Here is a 23,277-nt window from a genome sequence, read left to right on the forward strand (position 1 = left end):
TGGAACATGATAAACGACTGCAATGTGGGGTTGAAATGCTGGCACTACATCCAAAGTCCTCCTTTATCTGGGCTAGAGACCAGCATACTTATCAAAAAGATACTCCGGAAGTGTGACTGGTTTTGCTTACGTCGTTTATTTCGGATTTCTTTCTATCGTGGATGACTGTAGCTAAAGTTAACTGATACCACGTAGAACGCAGCTGCGATACAGACTAAGAATTGTAATATGTTGCTTTGAGTCAAAGCTTGGGAATCAAAAGCTCCCTGGCATGCACGTAGCCTTAGCAACTATAAATTCGACACCTCTATAACCTTCCTATCAAATCTCAATTTGGGAACAAAGCATAAAATCCAGTCAGAATCATCGAAACTTTCTCCAGAAGCAACTTCATTCTCCAACCGGAATCGTAGTCCCTAATCTAGAACCTAAGCCTTTGATGTAAAGCAATGCGAACAGCATTTCTTCGATGACGGGTGCTGTACAAATCAAGTTAAAACATTATTACCAATGATGAATCCTTATTCATTAACTGTCACATTGCAGGTGTCATAACCCCGACGTCAATTCAATCATTTCATAGTTTACGTATCGAAAAAACGCGATTAATTTCAACAACAAAGGCTAACGGGTCCCCAATAAATGTGACAGAAACCCACAAAATCATCCTATGTTCAAGTGTATAAAAGAACATTTGTTTTTGTGTTGCGTATTGTGAGGTCACTCTGGCTGCGCGCATGCGCAGAACCGCCATAGCCCTGGGAGTGGACTCAGTGGAGTTCTGCGCATGTGCGGTACGGAGTGCGTCTGTTCTGACTACATCGATGGCTTCTTTGTAATTGAGAAAATTATGACCCCCCCAACACAAACACACACACGCAGTTTCTCTAAACAACCTCTGATGAATGCTGTCCTAATGCATTATTATCATACTATGCATATTTTAAAAATGTCATAAAAATATTTCGAGGCAGGGAATTCACTAATTGTGTAGTCCTTAAGAGGTTGTCAATTAACTATTCCAGGTCTTCAGTTTATTCTGGTCTACGTAATGCTTAGTCCCTGTATGATTCACTTATAATTATCACATTTCCTGGAAGCGCCTATAAAATAAATAAAAACAGGCTCCAGAAATATGTTCCATGGCTGGATTGAGTAAATGTGCGATTACACCTTAGGAGGAAGCCCTTTAACCTGAACCTTCCTTGTGGCCATCTCTGAAACTCTGCAGACTTCATGGTCAAATAGGTAAGATTATTATCTAGGTAGGTTATTATCTTAGCTGGAGGGGAACCCACCCCAGCAGAAACACAGAAACATGGACTTACAGACGCAGCAACATTTGATGATAGTAGTGTCACTCTCGTGTGTTTATATGTGCAATGACAGACCTTTTGCTATCTGCACCAAAAAAAACCTTTATTTCTTAGAGCTTCTGTTCAGAAAGTAGAGACCCATAATTTGATGTACACATTAAATGAAGATTAGGGCACTGAAATGAGAGATGCTAATACTGTACAGGCTGACTCTGCTGTGCAAGGCAAGGAAGGAGGACCCCCCCTCCATCAGAAAATAAACTGAAATTCTTTTTTTGTCCTTTTTTGGTCTTTTTTTTTGCAAAAGAATACGATCTGTGTGGAAACAAGCAATGTTTTGCATCTATCGTCTCTTCAACCCTTCAAAATGTCCTTTGTAGATGTCAACAGAAGAAACAAAAGAAACCTGAACACAACATCAGTTGAAAGGATTTAAGTTATAGCAATAAGCACACTGTCAAGTGTACAATTTGTAAAGGTTCATTTGATTCTAATAAAATACTTTTTTTTTTAAAACCCATATACATTTCATATATTTATAATTTTGGGGGTATATGGATCCAAAAATAGACATTTAAATCATAAAGAGAAAATGGGAGGAGAAAACAAAAAAAATAGAAAAGCTACGAATGGTTGTCCTCCATTCCGAGAGATAGAAAGAGAGAGGGAGATAGAGAGAGAGAAAGAGAGAGAATAGGCGACTGGTGAGGAAGGCAGGGAGTTGGGAGGGGATTGGCCAAGCTATACAGCGCAGTATGACACCCACTTTAGCTCATTAAACACGTACAGTCGTGATAAAGGCACAGGGATCTTCTAAAAGTTATTTTTTGATAAAGTTGTACAAAATAATACATTTTACAGTCTGTACAAGAATAATAGTTGGGGAGTAAAGTAAAGACAGACATACAAAGGAGAGAGAGATTGAGGGAAGGTATAATAATGGAAGAAGAGGTGGAGGAAGGCTGTTTGACCACATGATTTAAAAAAAAAAAAAAAAAAACCAAACAAACCGCGTCACACCTACTGTCATCTTTGTTTTTTTTAATATTCCAGGATTATACTTTTATTTTAAAACAGAAAAAGACACTACCGGGAAGATAGTGTGGTTGGAGGAGGAGTGGAAACGTAAATGGGTCTAGAGGGGGAGGAATGGAAGATGGAGAGTGGGATATATGGTGAGGGGAAAAGACAGCAGTAGAAAAAAAAGATGAGATTACAATGAGAGTAAAGAATGAGGAAAATAAAGAGCAGAGGGCACAATGGCACAAAAAACGTCCACACAGACAAAACAGCTGTGGAGACAATTCAACAGGGTCAATCATGACAAGATGGATTCTCTTTAACTTATATGTACTGTACTGTTGGAGGAAGCTCTTCACCCTCCGCTTATTGAGTTCGATAAAAGTTGGCTTTTTTTTTTTGTTGTTTAAAACTCTACGTGTTCCTCATGTTTTGCTCCACTGTCAACAAGGCAAAGTCAGGTGGCAGACAGCTGAGTGGAGACGCCGAGGGGCCGCCGTCATCACTGTCCCTGTCAGAAGAATCCAGAGAAATTCACATTGCAGTCAGCTCTGTCCTTAAGTTTTGTCCTTCAGCCCGTCCTGGTCCGTTTCGTCCAAGTTCGTCCGCTGCTCCTCGGCAACGTGCCGACGCCTCTGCCAGTCTGCCGCTCGTCCTCGAGATCGCCGCGTCTCCCAGATCCGCCCGGGTTGGTGCAGTCCAGTAAGAAGCAGATGTGATACGTTTTCTGTGTGCAAGCAGATCTTGCAGTTGCATTGGCGGTGAGTGTTAGGAAGGGTCGGTGGACACAGTTTGAGTCAAGTCCTGAGCACAGTGCTTGTGTTTTATTTTAATTTCAGATAAAGTTCTGTTGATCTGACACATTTATTCTTCTTTTGCAGTTCTCTCTTTCCAAGTCGTGCTGACAGAGTAGCCCACGAGTTCTTTCGCTCATTCCCAACAAAACCTGCTCACTGCAGAAAGAAAAAACCAGTCCAGACTGGGCGACTTAAGGTTCCTAGCAAGGTGAGGGTAATGTGTACAGGGGCGATATACGATTTCAAAAGGTGAATAGCTGGGAATATGGCTGAAAGTAGAGATAAGAATGTTTATGCGTTATCCCCTCAAGCCCTTCCATCAATATAGCTCCGTCTACTGCAGGTAGGAAGTTTGCATTAGGCCAAGTTCTGGGTTCAAGGTGTGTTTACGTGTGAGAGCGTTTTTGGCTCCCGATCCTTCACACGCTTCTGTGGAAGAGGGCAGTCAGAGACTCAGGTTCAGGGTTCAAGGTCTTTCTTAGTCCAAAGTGTTTTTTTGGCCAAAGGTCATACTTCTCTCATCACAACAGCTCGTACTGCCGCAGGTGCATCCGCTGGATGATGTCACGACAGTCGTTGAAGACGCGTCGGATGTTCTCTGTGTCCACGGCGCAGGTGAAGTGGGGGTAACAGTAGTGTCTCCCATCGCCACTGGCTGTACTGATCCTCTGTAGTTACAAAAGAACGGAACATAAGATGTTTAACCAAATCTGGACATTTTTAAAGAAGGCAATAAATCTGGAAGCAGAGAAAAACAATTAGGGTGCGACAACTGTAACGCAGGGAACTATTAATGATTACAAAACCATTGCTTTTTAATGATAAATAACAAGAATTTTACTAGAGTAATGTTTTGTTTTTGTTCTAGCACCAGCATCATATTACATCACACTGTAAATATAAAAGACAAAGGATTATAGAAAAAGAGTAAATCCCCAGTTCTTAGCTTAAAAAAAAAACTATACATTAGTAAAAAGGAGGTATGAATTGTGGATATTAGCAAGCAAGTGTAAAAATAAGTTTAAAGTATCGATGGGGTCGCTCTCGAACAACACCAAAAGTCTCCACTAGATGGTGCTAATGAATCAACCACACCCAAGACAAGCAACAACACAACAGATTATATTTTTACCATTAATAAATATAGTTTTTCGGGATCTGTGCAATACATGTTTAATGCAAAAAGTGCCTTACCAAAAATTCATCTCTTATGAAGTACTTTGCCCTGGTAACACGAGGATCTTCTCCAGGTTCTGGTGTTGCTGGAAGAAAAAGAACGGGAAAGTGAGTGACACCAAAGTTATTTCAATGCACACACACACACACACTCTGAAAAAGATTCTCTGGTGGTGAATAATCATCACATTCCATCAATCACGTTTCAATGCACGCTATCCTAGATGCACATGAATCACGAAGGTGTCGATCAATGGTGCCTTCTTGTGGCCAATATCAGTAGGTGCCCCGTCAGGTGCATTAAATGAAGATGTGGTTCCTTTGGAAGCACATTGAAACGCAATCATTTTGCTCTACTGTACAAAGTTATATTTGGTAAGTAAACTGATATACTTAAATGGAGCACTGACCATCATCAGGTGTGGTGTAGCGAGCAAATTCAGGAAAGTATTCCTCAATTTTGGATTTGCCTGCCAGCACCTTGTCTGCTAGCAGGTCTTGCTTATTTAGGAACAAGATGACAGAAATGGTCCGCAGCCACCTGAAATGAAGAAAATACAATAAATTAACATCATACGGTAGACTACAAAACTGCCATCATGGCGGTATTAAGGGCTCGCCTCCACCCCCCCAGCATCTACGACCCCCTTTCCAGATTAGCTGTAAGTAAAAAAAAAACCCAATGCAGACATCAATGCTGTCTAGTGTAACCTCAGTGTTCTGCCACATGTAAACGTGCAATGATGATGTGGACACGATGACTTATGAGAGGGAGGTAAAAACAGCATCCTATAATATTCTACTACCCGTACAACACGTCTGGGAATTAAATATTTCTAACACAGCCCATAACTACAGTAATTTTATGCAAGCATCCCTGAATAAGGCCTCCGTGTGTGAGCTTTGAATAGTGGGAAACTCCTCCCACCAGTAAAAACATCCAATCGCTATATGCTAACTTGAAGTTAAACGAGGGCCACAGGTGAACTCCTTTGTCCTCACAGCTAAGAAGATATTGTATCTGCTTGAAGGATGAAAATGCATCCCCACGTTATGAGTACAAATACATCTTACTTTGGAATGATTGCAGTCGACCATTAACTGATCCTCAGACCTGAGCTAAAAGGAATCAGCGCACGTTCACCTGTTGTTCCAGATGTTCTTGAAAAGATTGAGGGCCTCCTGTAAACGGTTGGTCTGATTGTCCTCCCGGATCACCATGTTGTAGCTGCTACTGGCCACCACGAAGATGATGGCTGTTACATCTGTGTGTGTGCGAGAGTCACATCCATGAATCAGACAGTCAGGAAAATTTACAGCAGGTGGAAAAAGGACAGAAACCAAAGCTACCGTTAAAGCACTGGATCCATTTCCGACGCTCGTCTCTTTGACCGCCGACATCGAACATACTGTCAGATGACAACAGGAAAAATTACCGTCAATGGGTGGAAACGATGATATGATCGACAGCAATAAAATAGTTTCTTCAATGACATTTGCTAACATTGTTTTTACTCACTGGAAATTGACTTTATCCACTTGGAATCTTGTTTCAAAGATTCCTGAAGTTAGTACTCTGCAACGCAGCAAATCCTAGTGAGGAAAAAAGACAGAAGAGGTCAGAAAAGTGATGCAGACGGACCACAAATACGCTTACCAAGGCAACTACTCTAATTAAGGGCCAATTAAGACTTGTTAAACTCAATTTTTCCAAAATCATCCCTGATACAACGCCATAAAAGGCGGCAGGCGTTCACCCACCTGGTCGGTTGGAGTGTAGTCACTCTGTTTGACGATGTCAATCTTGTCTAGAAAACTGAGGAGAGAAAACGCAGAGGGGTTATGGTGGCAAAATATAACATCAAAGATAGATCTACAATCAAACAGATGCTGACCACATCAACTCAGAAGCAGCATGAAGATGAACTGTACTTTACTGTAGCAACACCTGAAAGGTTACATGAAAAGGCTGAACTAGGACCAGCTGTTACAGCACACGAGGGACTGAAGGTAAATGCACAGGTATTGGATCTAGTTACAGGGTAGATGACGGCTTTCACAATCGTCAGCGTCCACGTTGGTCAGCAGAAACATGTCTGACAACAGTTAAAACCGCAGAGATGACCAAAACATTCCAATGACCTAGTCTTTGAGCTTGACTTCTCGCATGTGATTACTCAAGAAATCACAGCAAACCTTTTTTAAACCTGCTCAAACTAGCGCTGATGCATCCGCTCATACTGCAGACGGACACGAGGTGATGATATTTACAGCTATTCAGAGTTTCAAAATCTGTGTATTCCTGAAAAAGAAACATAGCAAATAAAGGAAAAATGAAGGGGAGGTATCTGGAACAGAAGGTGAAAGAGGATAAAACTGGGAGAGGAGGATAAATATGAGAAGGGGAAATGCAGGGAAGGAAAGTGTCGTGGCGTCTGTCTGACATTACAGAGCAGATTTCAAAAATAGCTCCCTGGCGCCCTGGCTTTCAGCAGGGTTACCATGGATACATAACCACAGGCACTATTAATAGTCTATCAGCTCCCAATCTAGTGTGGCTGGAGTCGCTCCAGGCAGACAGACAGACAGATGGAGATTTAAAAAAAAAGGAAGACGGGAGAAATTAAAGTAAGTGCAGGATGAGTCTGTGTTCCTGTTTTGGATGGGTAAGCATAAAGAGGAGTGGAACAAAAAGACCGGACTGCACCACCTTAGTCAAAGGGGGGAAATCGAGGGGGGGACTTCCTCTCTGGGATAACTGCTGGAACACAGATTTATCATTCAGGGCCCAATTCAAGACACATAGCATTAAGTATAGTTTTCTAGCCAGAAAGCTGCCACATAAGATAGAGGCTGGTGGCGTGCACACAAGCAGCGGCGCCGCGTCTTCAGAAACCACCCCTTCGTTTCCTTGACACATCCTCTGATCTGAGGATGACTCAGCCTCGGCCATGTTTTCTCCCAAAGCCTGGAAAAGCTGCTGCTGCTGCTATATGAGAAACAACTTCACCTTTCTGGCTTCTTTTTTAAGGCTGTTAAAAATGGCGGCCTGACACTTAAACCTTAGCAGTTTAAATAATGTCCTCCCTGAAGTGGTTAATGTTTGGGGAAGTACACGGCAATGTTTGCGGGTCAGAACAGGTCTCACAGAAAGGTGGACGGTGTAGAATATTATACACTGCATAGCGGCGTCAGAGGTGCTGCTCTACGGTGACATCCCATAGTGCCTCAACAGTTGAGAGCCGTCCTTGGAGCAAGGCAGCAATGCAACAGGCATCTGAGACAAAGTCCAAAGGCTGAGAAGCAGGACCCCAGTGTGGCTGTAGCAGTGTTACAAACAGGCACACTGGATTTGAATATATGTTTCTTTTCCAGGCTGCCACAGGTAAAATAATGTGAAATCCTAATGCAAATCAGTTTGGACCAAATATTAGTTGGGCAATGCATAATATACGTAAAATGTCAATAGGACAGAGGAACTCTTTAGCCTCTTTAACACATTCAGTAAAAGTGTAATTTGATCCACATACAACTTCCCTGCTGGTAAAAAGTCGACTACTTGAAGACATGTAACAGTGCAGAAACATACTGAAGCTTTGACTGTTGGTCATCGAACAGTGACGGGTGTTGGCACATTGACCCCTGACCCGGTCGACAGTGAGGCTCAAGCAACAGTCGCCATTTTAAACTCAGAACACAGTACTTTTACATGCACGAGCTTTGAGAATTGGACATCCTGTTGGAATTCAGTCCTTGTCTGAGTCTACGTGCGACAGAGAAAGTCGAATCCCTGACACACCTGTCAAATAGCGGGCTAATACAGCTGAGTCAGCAATCGTACAGCTTTGTTCAACGTGTACGTAAAGTACACGTTACTTGTTGTGCAGATAAGACGCATGCAAGCTCCCCCTTGTGGTCCCGACCGGCTTTTTGGATGTTTTGGTACTGGGTTCAAAGGTACAGTATGCGGAGCATGCACACATGTATTTTTGTAGCTTAGTTTCAATTAAGGCGCGTACATGCACGCTCTCCAATCTCAGTCTCTTAGTCGGTTGAGGAGAGCGCAGATATCAGTCGGACCCACTTGTCTACCTGCACTTCATTTGTCCAGATACGTTTGGATTGAGGGAGTTATTTGTTTCTGAAACTATCATGTAAACACCCTGTGTGTCCACACATGCTGTCATATACAGTATGAAAATGTAAATATGAAAAGAACCTCCCAGCTGATTCCACTAGTGCGTTTAAACATGTTTAACGGGGCGTCGCCGTGATTTGCATGCGGTTACTTACTATTGTGCACAGTCGATAAGCTGGTACTCGTTGGATCTCTCGTAGCACGCTCTGACCCCTTCGTCCTGCCACAGCGTCTTTACGTTTTCGTAAAACTCCTGAGGGGGAATGGACATAGAAGAAGTGAAGACAATTTACCATCCCAATGACACAACATTGATTGAAGCGGAACATAAGATCTGCTATGAATCTCTACGCCTGCTGGCTGGGATGAGATGCGACGTGCTGGTCGAAAACTTATTTAAGATCAAGTTACAATACTCGGCTGCAGCTGCCAACATTTAACGCCATACTGTGCAACATTTAGAGCCCTTGAAGATGATCCACAGTCTGTATTTTTCACTGTGCATCACACGTCAGGCATGAGTTATGGCAGAGGGAGTAAAGAAGCAGCGATCTGGTGTATCTGCGGCCACTGGGAGCCCGGCGTCTTTGTTGACACCAAACGCAGTGTATGTTGTGCCTGGGCAATGCCCGTGTACACGTCTGTAAAGGTAAATAGTGGAGCTCGGACACAGTTCTCTTAGTATTATTCCACCCCCTGCTCCGCTGCTGTTCTCCATAGCTACCTGCAGTGCACAGGAGCTGGTAACAATAACAAACAATGCACACATCTTATGCAATGTGTCACACAAATAAGAGGGTATTTGTACTTAAATTACAGCCAGTCACTGAACTCTTGGCATCTGCAGCATCTCCACATAGGAGTCATTTCAAAATGTAAATCTCATTCCCTTTCATGTGGATCCAATTTATTTTCAGAATTCAGCTTTTCTCATAAGTTTTACTCTGAATAATTAATGATAAGAACTGATTAAATCTTCAAATACTTATTTCAATAACACACCCAATTTACCTCAGAAAGGCCATAATTCTGTCACAAACAGAATTCAACAGAGGCAGTGCCAAATGTTCTATCATGCAATGTTGGAGGAAACACCCAGATATGAGAAAACGCTGAGTTTGATTATGCCTAAAAACAATAAAACTAATCTTGCAGAAGGTGCTTTTTTTGTGTGTTGACCAAACAGACGCCATCCTCTCAACCAATCTTTATACTTTTATAATGCAAAGCTGTGTTTGCTTTTGCTAATGTTAGCAGATTTATCCATTAATAACTGTGTTTGCTTTTGCTAATGTTAGCAGATTTATCCATTAATAACTGTGTTTGCTTTTGTTCTAGTGATTCAGTATGATTTTTTTTCTCCCAGTGTATTTAAGTTTTTAACCCTGAGTTCCCCTTCAGCAGGGCTCTGTGCACCGTGCACCTTACAAAATCCCATCACCTTGCATGTTTTCACAGCCCCACACTGACGGTGAAAGAGCAGGGTGCTCACGAGTCGGTCAAAATGAAACAAATAAATATAAGCTTTACTTTTCCATTTCCTGTAACTTCTTGCTTTCTTCTCTCTCGGTAAGAAGAATCAATCAAAGTGACTAATTCTCATTGCGAAGTCTCTCTCTCAAAAAGTGCTGAAGGTGCGAGCCCGACTCTGACAGACAGTTAACATCAAGCTGTACCGTTAGAAACACTTTAATCCTACACATAAATCTCAGTAAAACACGTACGTCCTGGTCTGAAATGAACAAAAATCGCGCTGCTCTCAGCGCTGTTGCCGTTAATCTCAATTTCTACATCATGGATTATCGTTGCGTGGTGTAGCTGAAGTTCAATTTAACGGAGAAATAAACTCATCATTAATGATTAAACATAGCAGTATTGAAATGAAATTTATTCCATCACTAAAATTTCCAGTCCTGCTTTTATTGATATCTATTTTAACTTGTATTGATATAAATTCTGGTTGTTTTTAAGACGTGAACCTGATTCCACAACAAGCAACAGTGGCAGAAAAAAACATCGTAACAGGAAGAAACCCTGAGCAGAACCCAGACTTATATGGGGGGCCCTCCTGAGGAAGGCTAGCTGGGTAAAGAAGGAGGGGGGGGGGGGCAGGAGAGGGGAGGAAGGACAGAAAGAGGAGAAGAACAGTGTGAACATGTGAAACTGAGTGAACTGCAAATTGAATTAGGCCTGAACCCCCAGGTGGCTGTGGATAAACAATAAGATCCCTCACTCCCTCTTGGCTGGGAGAATTAGTTAATGGGAATTTCCCACTGAGAATATTCAGCTACACACACACACACACACACACACACACACACACACACACACACCACACACACACACACACACACACACACACACACACAGAGTCATTAGAACCCCTCAGTATGTTCAAACTACCTCACATTAACAGTTAAGCATGATCAAAACAGGAAGGGAAAACAACCTTTTTTTGTTTCATATAAATTGTCCCAAACCCAAAATCTAACAGGGTCTATGTGGGACAAGACACGATTGCAACTTGAGAAACCCAAAGAGAGTGTGGGTACAAGACGCATGTTAGCGGTCCTTCAACTGGGGGAAATCGTGTGCATTAACAGCTTCTGTTTAACCCTTTATTAATAAATTAATTTTATCATTTTTCACACAAGGGTTAAGCCTCTTTTAGATGGATCAACGATTTATAATTTAATGCAGAGCAGTGGGACAGAAAGCCTGATCCTGACCAACAAAAGTCAGGAATTCCAGCAACACAACCAAAAAGGGGGGAATATTAGAACACCCTTCTAATATTCAATATTCTAACAGTGCATTTTTTCTAACAAAAAAAGGGGTATTTCACTATTCGATGCCAAGGTACTTGCATAGCTGAGAGCTCCATCCATCCATCCATCCATCCATCCATCCATCCATCCATCCATCCATCCATCCATCCGCTGAGAAACAATGTAAAATGGAAGGTGCACGGCAGTGCACTACACTGCCCGAAACCCTTCGGCTGAGTAGAAAGGCAGCTCAATTAAAACAAATGTATATGCATGTGTCTGTACTAAAACTGTATTTTGACAGCGTGGGGTTTGTTAAATTGTTTGCAGAGGATGCCACAAGTTTAGTTCACCTAATAGAGATTAGAATGAGGAAAGTGTGTCCAATCTCCTAATACTCACGGATGGAAACTCAAAGTCCTTCTGGCTGACAAGGCTGAGGATGTATTCGATCCGGTGCCTGTTGTCTGGACAAGCCAACTGCACTGGTGGTGTCAGCGTGCTCATAGCCAGTACTATGGTCTGTCACGTACACAGAAGAAGAAGGTGACATAAAAATACTGGAACTGTTTTCTATTTGTCAGACCACTCACAGTCTAGTATGGCTACAATACATGACCAATGCTAGAATACAGATGACAAAAACAAATAAATGTCCTTTTAAAAAGTGTCATTGTACTTAATTAGCATTTGAACCAACTATGCCGTGTGTGATATCAGGCCAAATTGACCACTGGGTCAATACGGTCCATTAATTCCAGTTTAAAGACATCATGGTGTTTCATTCACTAACAGGAAGAAGATGAGGTAAACACCCCTACTTACCTCAATAGCCTCTTTGATATTATTTTTGATGTCCTGGATTTTCTGCTTCTTCTCTCTGAAAGACAGCGAAATACATTTTAAAGCTATAACAAACCTGTATGTACAGGAGAAGCCAAGCGTGCTCGTATTAAAATGAGAGGATTGGAAATCACCACGATGGAGTTCAGGGAAGTAGTTCATGTGTTATGGTGACACGGGACGCTACAGCATGCTTTTGATTGGAAAGGGGTAAACAGACCTTCGTTGGCACGCATCGGAGAGAAATTATGTCTTCTGTAAAGGATAGTTGTTTGTACAAGACATTTGGACACTCTGTGACAGGAATGTTTCTAATAAAGGCAACCAGATGGCCAGTTAGCCTATCTTTCACCTTGAGCCTGCCAGGACAACAGCACACAGCCGAGTGTTTACAATAGTTTTATGTCAGTGACAAAGGGGGAGATGGGTCTGTGCTTCTTGCCAGTATTTCTTTTTTCTTTTTTTTTTTAAATGGGGAATATTACCTCCTTTAAGATTGAACGATACAAAATAACACTATTAGGTCACGTAATACTCTAAATACAGCGTATATCACATTATTCTCTACGCTCTTTTTATAGACCCAATCTTGACGTATCTTTAGCTTTGCTAAATCAGTCCAATTCATGTGATGGCAGAGCTACAAATAATAATAAATGAATATTAAACCTTCACACAAGTCTGCTGTACCCGACCACCAGGCATCAGCAGTAGTGAAGCGGGGTTAGCTGCTTTGCTAACCCCCCCCCCCCCCACTTCGTTAGCTCTGTCACACATGACCACTTGGAGGGAAAATGCTGGACCAGCGCCTGGGAAAGCTGCATGTGTGAATGAGATTTGTGGAGAACGGATTAGTATCAGCTGATAAATCCATTAACAACCTCCAAACTCCTATAGGCCACCAGTTTTATTTGCTTCCTAGGAGACTTTTAAAGTTGACAAAGTGCCGATAGGGAATATACTAAATATAGTCACCATATGTACATGCAAGTATGCCAAGTGAAAATTTCTCATGTCATTAATGGAATTTTCTATCAACAGTGAGGGGGGAAGCATGATATCATTGTCTTGCCTGCAGTTTAGTCACTGTGACATACAATTGCAAAAATGTCGTAGCACCTCAGTGTGAGGAGCTCCCGCAAATAGTGGAAATGTTCTTAACAAACACGGTTAAAAAATGGATGGCGGAAAAGGAAGGACAATGGATGAACAAAGCTTCAGTCACACGAGCACGTCGGTCTCTCCTCCCAGTGAACCAGCCACCGGGCTGTCTGCAGAACAAATTAAACATCCCAACGGAACCGACTCTAAACATGGACGCAAAAGATCACGACAGTCACATCATTTACTGTACATGGCACAAAAAACAAAAAACATCTGCCTTAATCCGATTATAACTGGACGACTGAAGTGAATGTAAATGTTACTAATGCTGGAGTTCTCTAGGAGTGAAACGATTCCTCGAGTGATTGGAGGACCTTGATTACAAATTAATAACGGAGGAATTTTCTCTGCCTCGAGTCATTGTTTATTTAACTGTAAAGCTCAACGCACGGCATTTCAGACGGACTACTTTTAACGCGGCGCATCGCGGCCGTCACCCACGCAAACGAAGGAGGAGGAAGCGGAAATGTTAAGTTTGAAGGAACAATAATGACATTCTTTTCTTGTGTATTAATAATTGCTCTTTAACAAAGCAAAAACTATGTTTTAACCCAATTAGGGGTATTACCCAAACAAATTTTCGGTAGAATATGTGACTACTAAAACATTCAATAGCTAAAGTTCTCCTTATCTGGCTCAGGCACCCAGATAATGCGCTTTGTGCCTCTCTGCACGATCAATGACTCCTATATGACATAGGAGATGAACAAAGAGGTACGATTGTCCATCATCCTGACTGTTTCCCGGCTCCAGTTACGTCATTACGTGACGTAATAGGTCAACCGGAAAGGGGTCCGGAATAACCCACTGAAAAGATGCATATCGCCACCTAGAGTTGAGGAGGAGACGACGTTCCCGTCATATATTCGAACGCATTAAAACGTGCATGTAACGTAACGTGCGTGTCTATTTTTACATGCACGCACACTGTACAACCGTAACTCATTTTATATCAGTGCGCCGTTGTTCAAATTTGCTTGTCCGGGCACAAAGGTTGTGTTTTAGTGACCCCTGCTGTCACTGTGGGAAAAAAAATGATTTGTTTGCTTTGTGACGAAGGATGATAACAAAAACAAACAGATCGGTTGAAGGTCTTTTTATCACTTAAATAAGGAAACGACAGTGACGCAGAAAAATAAATTACGACTTTTTACAATCCTGCCATGAAAATGACCAACAATGGACCACACATCACATGACGGCTCTCTAAACACATCATCTTTGAGCATTTTGGGAGGGGCAAAACAGGGTTGATAACAAAAGAGGCACCTGGGATTTCAGATGCAAGGCAAAAACAAGGAATGGACTCAAATCCAGAGCTCCCTTTAAGGTTTGAAGTGGGAGACATTGTCAGACCGCCATCCCCAAAACACACACAGAGTGTCACGAGTTGGGTCATATGCGCTCCTCTGCCCTGGGTGCTGATTTTCTAGTCTAACCTTTCAAAGAGGCTTCCGTCGCCATCACAACCAACAGATCAACACATGCCAAAGTGCTGAGACACACATGCACGCAAACATACGTGCACATTCGTAGACGATCGACTGCTGAATGAAATGCGAGGTCAACGGGACGCTAAAACTGCCGTCGTTCGGGGAACCGACTGGTCAAAGCTACATGAACTTCGCATTGATGTGTGCCTTTTTCCCCCTGCTCAACCGTTCGGGGGTTTATTTTGTCGTCTCTTACAAGTGGGCCAAGTGACTGAGAGACGACTCCGGCCTGCAGACAGACCAGTTTAGCAGCCAGACTCTTTAACCACAGCCGTGCTGTTGTAATGTGTGCAGAATGTGGTTTGGCATTGTCCTGCCCGAAAAAGAAGTCAGCTCACAGAGATGCTGCTCCCAAACCTGTTTTATCGTTCAGCATTAATGGCACCTTCCCAAATGTGCAGATTACCCAGGATGCCATGCAGATCAAAGCCACTCCATATTATCCAAAGTGCTGGTTTTGGAAGGGATCACTTTGGAGGCAGTTAGGAACGCAGAGATTGGCTTTTACTGATTTCAGTGTGTCCCAGGAAGTTCTTCCTAACTTCCAGATATTAAGGTCAAAAGCATTGCATCTCTGTTGCCGAGTGTGTGCCTTCAACTACAGTCGCCTGGAAACAACTGGAGCCTAGGTAAGTAGAATGGGAGCAAAAATAGAACAAGTCAGCCCAGAAAAGCCCATTCGGATCAAGGTGGTATTCTGGTTAGATCGCTCGGTCCTCGTAGAAGAGGTAGGAGGTCATTTTTAACCTTCTGTGACAACAACCAAGCATTTATCTACGTGACAACAATAACATAAAAGCATCCTGTCTGAGCTTGTTTTATCCTGTTGTTGTGTGCACGTTAGCCAGTGCTCCACTTTGAGTCGCTCTGTTTTCACCTCGTCTCCACACGTGTCCTCACGAACACCCCGGATCCATCTTTCCTGCACCTAAATAAACATGCTAAATATCCGTTTGCAAAGTTCAAATGATTTAATATCCAAGAATATCTTCTGATAGTGCTAAACCTCAGCAGAACCACTGACTGGGCATATATATTTTAGGATATAAACTCTGCAAGATTTTGCAGTGGTTCCATATTAGGAATTGACAAATTATTTACCAGTTCTTGTCAAGTCATAACTGGTGTTTATCGTCTTAATATGACAACTTCACTAGATACTAGTCATACAAGTAAAAAACTAGGACTGTCAAAAAAAAACAAACTAAATTTATGTGACTAATCACAGGGTAGCTGTGAGCAGCTACATACATTAATCCAGACAATGAAGCATAACCTGAAGCTCTGACCAGCACATGCTTAGCATGGAGATGACAAGAAGCTGGTGGTCCTTAGATAAGCTGAAGAACCCCTCCTGCCGCGCGTGTAAATCACTGTGTTTCTTAAGGGTTCCCACTTTGCTTTCATGTTCTCAAACCCAGAGCAGGCAAGCGGATTCTTCTTCTCGTTTTCTGCCCCGCTCGGTTCTGTATTACAGCCACAGGTTGCTTTGCGAACCGCGTTTAAAATATATAGATCGATTCTAAAAAAAAAAAAAAAAAAACCCCAAAAAACGAGTCATAACAAACTTTTTGAAGCAGGTTTACAAAGGCTACATATATATTTAGAGAATTTCTGATGTGTATTTATGTTCAGCGACTCCTGGGTTTGGCCCCTGACAGTAACAATGCTTACTCTGCGTTGAAGCCATTGACATGCAGGATCCTCATCTGTTTCACTATGGTGCTCTTTCCTGACTCTCCGGCTCCTGGAAGGAAAAAGGCAAAGGAATATTAAGGATCTGTCACATGCCAGACAATCAGGCGATACACATATTTATTTAAAAGACCATTTTAGAGCGTGCACACAGCAGCTCCACTGGCCATTTTGAGACATAAACATAGACACAAATAAAACTTAAATGTACGGACTCGCAGCAAATTTCATGCAAGAGTGTGACTTTATTTGGCAAACTGAGAGGCAAGGACAGTCGTACATGGTCATGGCTGAAATAATAAACTTGATTATTCCACTAGATACTGCGATTCCCATCACAAGAATACATTTGAACCCCTTTTCTGTCCAATAAAAGGCAAGTTTAGGGATTTCCAAAAGACACCGGCTGACTACAAAGTTCTCATGAGGCCAGTCCTTGCAAGAGGACTTTTGTCCAGTTTCTCATTTTTACGGGCCTCCGCTCATAAACGCTACATGTAAACTTGCATGAATGAAAAGACCGCCTGCTGTGGCGGCCCTCATCTCATATTCTGACTATGGCAAATGTAACACAGAACACTGCCCAGAGTAAGAGCGACAGCCGGGTAGCCAGTGTGTCCTGCGCCCGCGTGAGAGACAATAACTGTCCATTCATAAAGGAGAAAGTGGAAAGCCAACCAATGACAATCTTTCTCTGTATTGTAACACAAAGCCGGCGTCTCTTGAATAATGGTGATCAGTTGATCTTCCATGTCTTCTCTCCAAACAGCCGCGCTTTTGTGCCACTGCACAGATCAGATGAAAATAAAATGTGACTGGGTCCAAGCCCGCCTCCTTAAACGCTCTTGCGTATGTGCGGCATTTAATTTGCCATTGACTTTCTTGCGTACGTCCACTCTTCTTCTCCCTCTCAGATCGTGACCAGCCGATCCCTGTGATCTTGCTTAATTATAGCTACGGAATCTGCACGGGACGCGATGTCAACCAACAGGAGCCACCAGATTCTGGTCCAATAACCACCGCCACTCCCAACAAACGCCAACCTTTACAGTAGTTCGAGGCAAACTACTAGCTGCATCCCCACAGTCCAGTCAACAGGCCGTCATGTTCATCCACCCTGATGTAAATACTTTCTTTTAAGCAGATAATATGTCTTTATATCCAGTGAAAAGCATGAAATCGCCCTTATATTTGGTTGGGAACAAACCAAATTCCTTATTTACCTTGCAGGGCATTTAGAACTATTAGCTAGGCGGTTACACGCTCGGGGTCCCTGAATAGTTCACGAGCATCTGCTGTAATAATGAAACTTGTCTGCTCTGTAAAGCTACACCTGCATGACGGACCACTATACAAATACTGAGCAGGTTGGTGCTTAGCTTCGCCGTGCCGCTGCTGCTTTCCTTTTTTCCGAGGCCTTTGCTGTAAAGATTTTGTTGTTAATGAACGGCAGTCTCTTTAATTTCACCTTCAAAGTAGGATTTGATGACAGGCTAACGTGAATCAAAGGAATTTCAGGTCTCAGAGACATAAAAAGCGCTCTGAAGTTCAGGGGTCTGGATCTTTTGGATGAAACACAGTTGGTCAGCGCAACACATACTGGCATCAAGTAAGTGATGCACTTATAACCTGTAATATAATAAAAATGATGAAATAAAATAAGCAAGATTAGACGGTTGTTAAAGGAATAGCGTCTCTTTCCTTTTCGATGTAAACTGAAACCCAGGATTATTAGTGAATTTATAGTACTGACAGTAAAAACTCATACAACAACACTGACAGTCGATTTACAGTGTTTAAGAAGGTTAAAAGATAAAGTGATTGTTTTCGAGTCCTAAGATGATTTAAAATAAATCAAACAAGCATCCTTGGTGCCATTTAATTGCTAATTTGTTTTTATTCCTGAATTTAAAAACTGCCACCATTTAGAATTCTGGGATATTTTGTGACATCAAACTAAATCTGATTTTTATTTTGCTTCCGAAACATTCTGTATTCCAATAAAATACAATTTATTGCACATTATCTGACATCAGAATATCTGCTCATGTGGTGCTTTACTCATTCAAGATGAATACGTATATAAGCACAATGCATAAATTCATAGATATATATATAAAGCATCAAAACACAACGCCCTCCGAGGACAAAGAGGCTGTCAGCGTCACTTCCCTCCCTGTTTATATGTAAATGTTCCTGCATAATGTCAATGTTACTTGTCTGTGGTTTCAGTTTTATATTACAACTGCAACATGTAGCCTGTTAGAACTAACAGCATGTCACGTTTCAAGTCCATCCTTTCTAGTCATGGAGCTGGGGATCACTTTATTCTAGTGAAATGATTTGTTATCAATCAAAATTTAAAGCAGTCCTCCTTACGTTGCCGTGAGACCTGGCAGCTGATCATGAAACGGGTTTAAACTTTCAGCCTTAGATTTGCTGCCGAGGTTTTATCCATTCCTTTAAAATGTGATGCTCTGGAAAATTTCATGCCGGAAAAAAATAAACAGATTGTCGCACCCTTTCATACAGTGCAGACATGGACCGGACAATCTGCGACAGGAAGCGGCTTAATTAGCCGACAGCGCTGCTAACATCTCGTTTCACCCTGAAACAACGAAAACTCTCCCGGCGAGTTATTGGTTGATCATAAAAATCACCGTCGTAATATCAGAAACGAATGAGATCCACCGCTCGGAAACTTAAATCTCTGGCTCAGAATTAAAGATCATCTTCTAATGTATAAAATCAATTACAATTACACGTACAAAAGCCCAACAAGTCTCTGACACACATCCGTAGATTCTAGGCAGACGACTTCAGGGCAGACACGTGTGTTTGGCCCCGCTCTTCTGCTGTCCAAAAAAATAAAAAATAAAAATCACAATTTTCTCTTCAACATAACTACAGGTGTATTGTTCGACGGGCAAGCTCGCTGCCGCATCTGTGGTTACTCGTGGGGTTTTTTCGCTCCTCACGAAGCTCTACACGGAGCGAGCCTGCAACTGGACATACCGAAAGGGTACGGAGCAGGGCACTGCAGAGAAAAGTTAGACACTCTTATTTGTCTCTTATGTAATGTAGAGACCCAGCCCACCTCCAGCTCGCTCCCTGGCACACACAACCACATGTTGAGCCTTACGCACGATGAGCTCCACAATGAAGAATCGCACGGTGCCTCGGTTTCCTCCTTAATAACGCGGTGAATGCAAAGTTAGTTAGTAGAGCCACGGCGGGTCGACCTGGATGCTGCGTTAACCATTGCCAGGCGGCGCAGGTCCAATCTGCTTTGGCTTAAATGGACCTTGTTATAAACAGATGCAGGAGCGGTGTAAAAACATACAATAAAACCAGTTTGGCGGACGCGAGTGGCTTTTCTGCTCTGAGAAAAATTGTGTTTATGCTATGATGACCCCTTAGAGCAGCCACCAAATTTACTATTGACTCTATGCCACTGTACCATGCCATCTTCAGGCGCGGCGTGTTGTGCTGCTGGTACAGCTGTTGACTCTCAATTTCGAAGCGCCACATTGAAAATCCAACACAGTGCTGCAAATCTTTTTTCTTTTTTTTTTGCCTTATGCAACAGCAAAGTCACACTGTTGACAATGTTTCCCGAAACAACATCCCAGAAGGTTATGCAGGGAGGAGAGCAGGGCCTCCACATCTCCCTGCAGATCTACCTGGAAAGGAGCAAGTATGGTCAGGTTGAAGGAGAAACAAAACTCACCTAAAAGTAGTAATCTGTGGGTCGCTCTGTAGATCTGCTTGTCTTTCTGGAGCTGCTTCTCTATCTTTTTGTTAGCTTCTCTCTGTGCCTTCTCCTCATTTCTCTGGTCTTCAGTCTTATTGTTGCCCAAACACCCCATCTTCCCGCAAGAAAGAAGGAAAAGGGGGTCCAGGGTCGGAGGAGATGGTGGAAGAAGTGGAGCTGGAGGGGGGTGTGTAGGGGGAGAGATAAATACACCGTGCTAGCTCAGAGCCCCTCGCCTGGTGGGCTCACTTGGCTACAATGTCAGCCGCACACACGCCAGGTAGCGTCCCAGGCCTGCTCGGGACCGTGTCAGGGGAGCAGCACCGTGCAAATTAGGCGTCCAAACGCGTATTTTGCTGCCAGAGAAAGGGCAGGATACTGCTGCTGCTGCTGACGACACCGAGGCCGCCTGAATCCTGCTCGGGCTTTTTCCTACTTCACATGCAGTCTGGTTTCTGTTTGGTTCCCTCGCCCTTTTCTCCCAGTCCACCGTGCTAATCTGGCGATTTGTAATCCACGACGTCCTCTAACGCCGCGAAAATCGGGGTTTCGCCTCGAACGGGGCCAGCCGGAACAGCCTAATTTGCATCTCCAAAAGCCCGGGTCTCGCGTCTCACTGCTGCCCGCTGGAAGGGGCCGAACTCGGCGTGGCCCAAAACCTCGCCCGTGCGGTGGCGCGGCTGGTTTGCGCGTCTCCTTTCATGATAAACATTTCCATAGGTGGTCACGTACACGCTTTATCTGTTCCTCTGACTCCCCGGCGGCTGTCTTCGTCGGGGGGCCACAGCGGCAGCGGTGGAAGGGAAATAATATTTACGGCGAACGAGTTACATGTGTGATCATTTCATCGCTTCCGTCGTCATCCGTCTCCTTTCCATTCAAATCAGCCCAAAACGGCTCCGAACTCACTGCGGTTGTCTTTTCCAGCGGATCTCTCGCCGCCCCGTGTTCCGACACGATCCAATATCCCCCCCGATCCGTCCTTATTTTTGATGGCTGGTCCTTGTTGTGTTTTATCCTCCGAAGGGCCTTCTCTCTCTCCCCTGCCCCTCGCTTTTGTTGCTCAAACGTGTTATCAGCCCCTCACATCACCAGCGAACCTCCAAAACTGCGCACCGACACTTTTTCTAGAGCAGAAAATCTCCGACGAGGCTCCGGCGAAGCCTTTACCAAGAGGCGATGGCGAAAACGCCAGCATTTAGAGAAAAGAAAACGTGACCAAGACGTGATAATCCCTCGAAGTGTATCCACGTTTGTTGCAGGTGAAAAAAAAAGCAACCCCCGCTGTCAGACTCAGTTTTTATAGCCTACATAAGGCCTGTAAACGTGTGTCCCTACACAAACACACGTCTACAGAGATATTCCTCTAAAATCCGAAGTGGGTAAACGGGCTACAGGCTCCAGATAACATGTGCATTTACATTCACCAAAGAATCGGACGCGGTGTTATTGTAGCGGCACGTTCCCATCACGAAGGCCGCCTCCCCTCCTGGACGCTGGTCGTGGAAAGGTGAAAGACGAGGATCTTTCTTATTTTCTGTTGTTGTTATTGTTGTTGGCTATTATTATTTTCTCCGTTCGCCTCTCTCTCCGAGAATAGAAGCCTACATTGAGGAGATAGACAGCCCTGGAGAGAGACGGGGTGGGGCCACGCGGCGCTCATTGAACCCTGGGAAGGAAAGAGCGAGCGAGCGCGAGAGGAGAGGCCGCCTCGCCTGGTCACGTGGTGCCGGGCACGGAGCGGCGTCAGCGGCGCGCGGCTCCACGGAGAAAAGGGCGCCTTCTTCAAAGAAACGTCCCGTGTTTGGAAGGTGGGGAGGTTCATCAAAACCACCCCGGCCGATGCCGCCGGGGGTAAAAGCCGCTGGGGTGGGTACAAAGAAGGCAACAGATGCGGCGGAGTCCGCGTGAGCGCTCCAGCACTGCGGTCACGCATGAAGCAGGGCGGTGGATTTATGAACTGCAGGCAGACGAACAGTTTAAATGAACAAAATAACACCAAAAATACATACAAATCAGTCATTTCCCCGCCCCCAAAATACATCCCAAAGATAAAGTCAGTGCACATTTTATACAATAATAATACTACCCCCCCCCCAAAAAAAAAAAAAAAAAATCTAATTGATAGAGCAATCTAAAGATATCTTATCCAAACCTTCTTCTCAATTGTGTCCAAAGTGAAACCCTGGACACACAGACATGGAAAATGTCCTTTTAGGAGACCTGAGGCAGAACTTGGCTCCTGGAGGGTGGACATCTGCCTCCACCGGCTGGGCTGACAGGACATGGTAGAAAGAGGAATAAATGGCAAAAACAGGTATGCTTCCAACTATAAACTGGCATCAAAGAATTCTCCATAAAAAACCTTCACCAGGGCATCTCGGTGCGACCTTTACATTATCTTCTCACGCCCAGCATCAATATAATTGTCGGCCTTTAGTGATTTATATAGAGATGATGGGATTAATTAGGCCAACGGGATTTGTTCCACCTCACACATCAAGCCTGTTGAATGGATACTGCTCTTTTATTAAGGTTGGCTCTAATCTATGTAGGTTCCTGACCAGCTATTGTGCTGTAAGACCGATGAAGCAATAGGTGGCAGTAGTCTGTTAACTCTGGACACACGGATATGATGAAAAGTCAACAACTGCAAACTCTGACCACGGTAACACAAAGGCCACAGCTGCATTTACAGCTTAACTTTCTATATAGGATTATTTGGGTATTCTATCCGTCTGGATCACATGATTCACCTACATTTCAACTGAACCAAAACTGCTCATGACTGGCGTCGATGATATATTAACTTGAGGTTAAGCTGGAAAAGGTGGTGAGAAGGGCTCCAATTGTCATGGAAGTTGCTAAATTTACATCTATCCCAAAGCTTCCAGCTTGATCCCAATAAACGGGAGGATTTTCAGGAGCACACACAGACACAAACACATGGACAGGCATGAGACATCCAAATGTTTCGGGCCCTAAGACCCTTTTTGCCGTGTCCTCTCAATGCTGTTTTAACTGCCGAGTCATGAAATGTAAGATGGCTAGTCAGCATTCATTCTAGCCCAATCAATTTAGATCTGCTGTTGCGGAGTAATTGGATGTGTGTT

General features: G+C 43.4%; 1 protein-coding gene across 1 annotated transcript; it reads right to left on the minus strand.

Moving 5' to 3' along the window:
- Window positions 1-1,392: 1,392 nt before the first annotated feature.
- gnas (GNAS complex locus) lies at window positions 1,393-21,841 on the minus strand. The gene is made up of 13 exons (XM_057041868.1): window positions 20,141-21,841; window positions 16,390-16,462; window positions 12,041-12,095; window positions 11,618-11,737; window positions 8,603-8,700; window positions 6,071-6,125; window positions 5,829-5,902; window positions 5,660-5,718; window positions 5,454-5,574; window positions 4,720-4,850; window positions 4,328-4,395; window positions 3,647-3,801; window positions 1,393-3,562 (listed from the first exon to the last, which is right to left on the minus strand). The coding sequence occupies exons 1-12, from the start codon at window positions 20,277-20,279 to the stop codon at window positions 3,655-3,657; spliced, it is 1,140 nt and encodes a 379-aa protein (XP_056897848.1). The 5' UTR covers window positions 20,280-21,841; the 3' UTR covers window positions 1,393-3,562; window positions 3,647-3,654.
- Between the last annotated feature and the right edge of the window lie 1,436 nt (window positions 21,842-23,277).

This window comes from Takifugu flavidus, chromosome 8 (assembly GCF_003711565.1).
Source record: "Takifugu flavidus isolate HTHZ2018 chromosome 8, ASM371156v2, whole genome shotgun sequence".
NCBI lineage: Eukaryota > Metazoa > Chordata > Actinopteri > Tetraodontiformes > Tetraodontidae > Takifugu > Takifugu flavidus.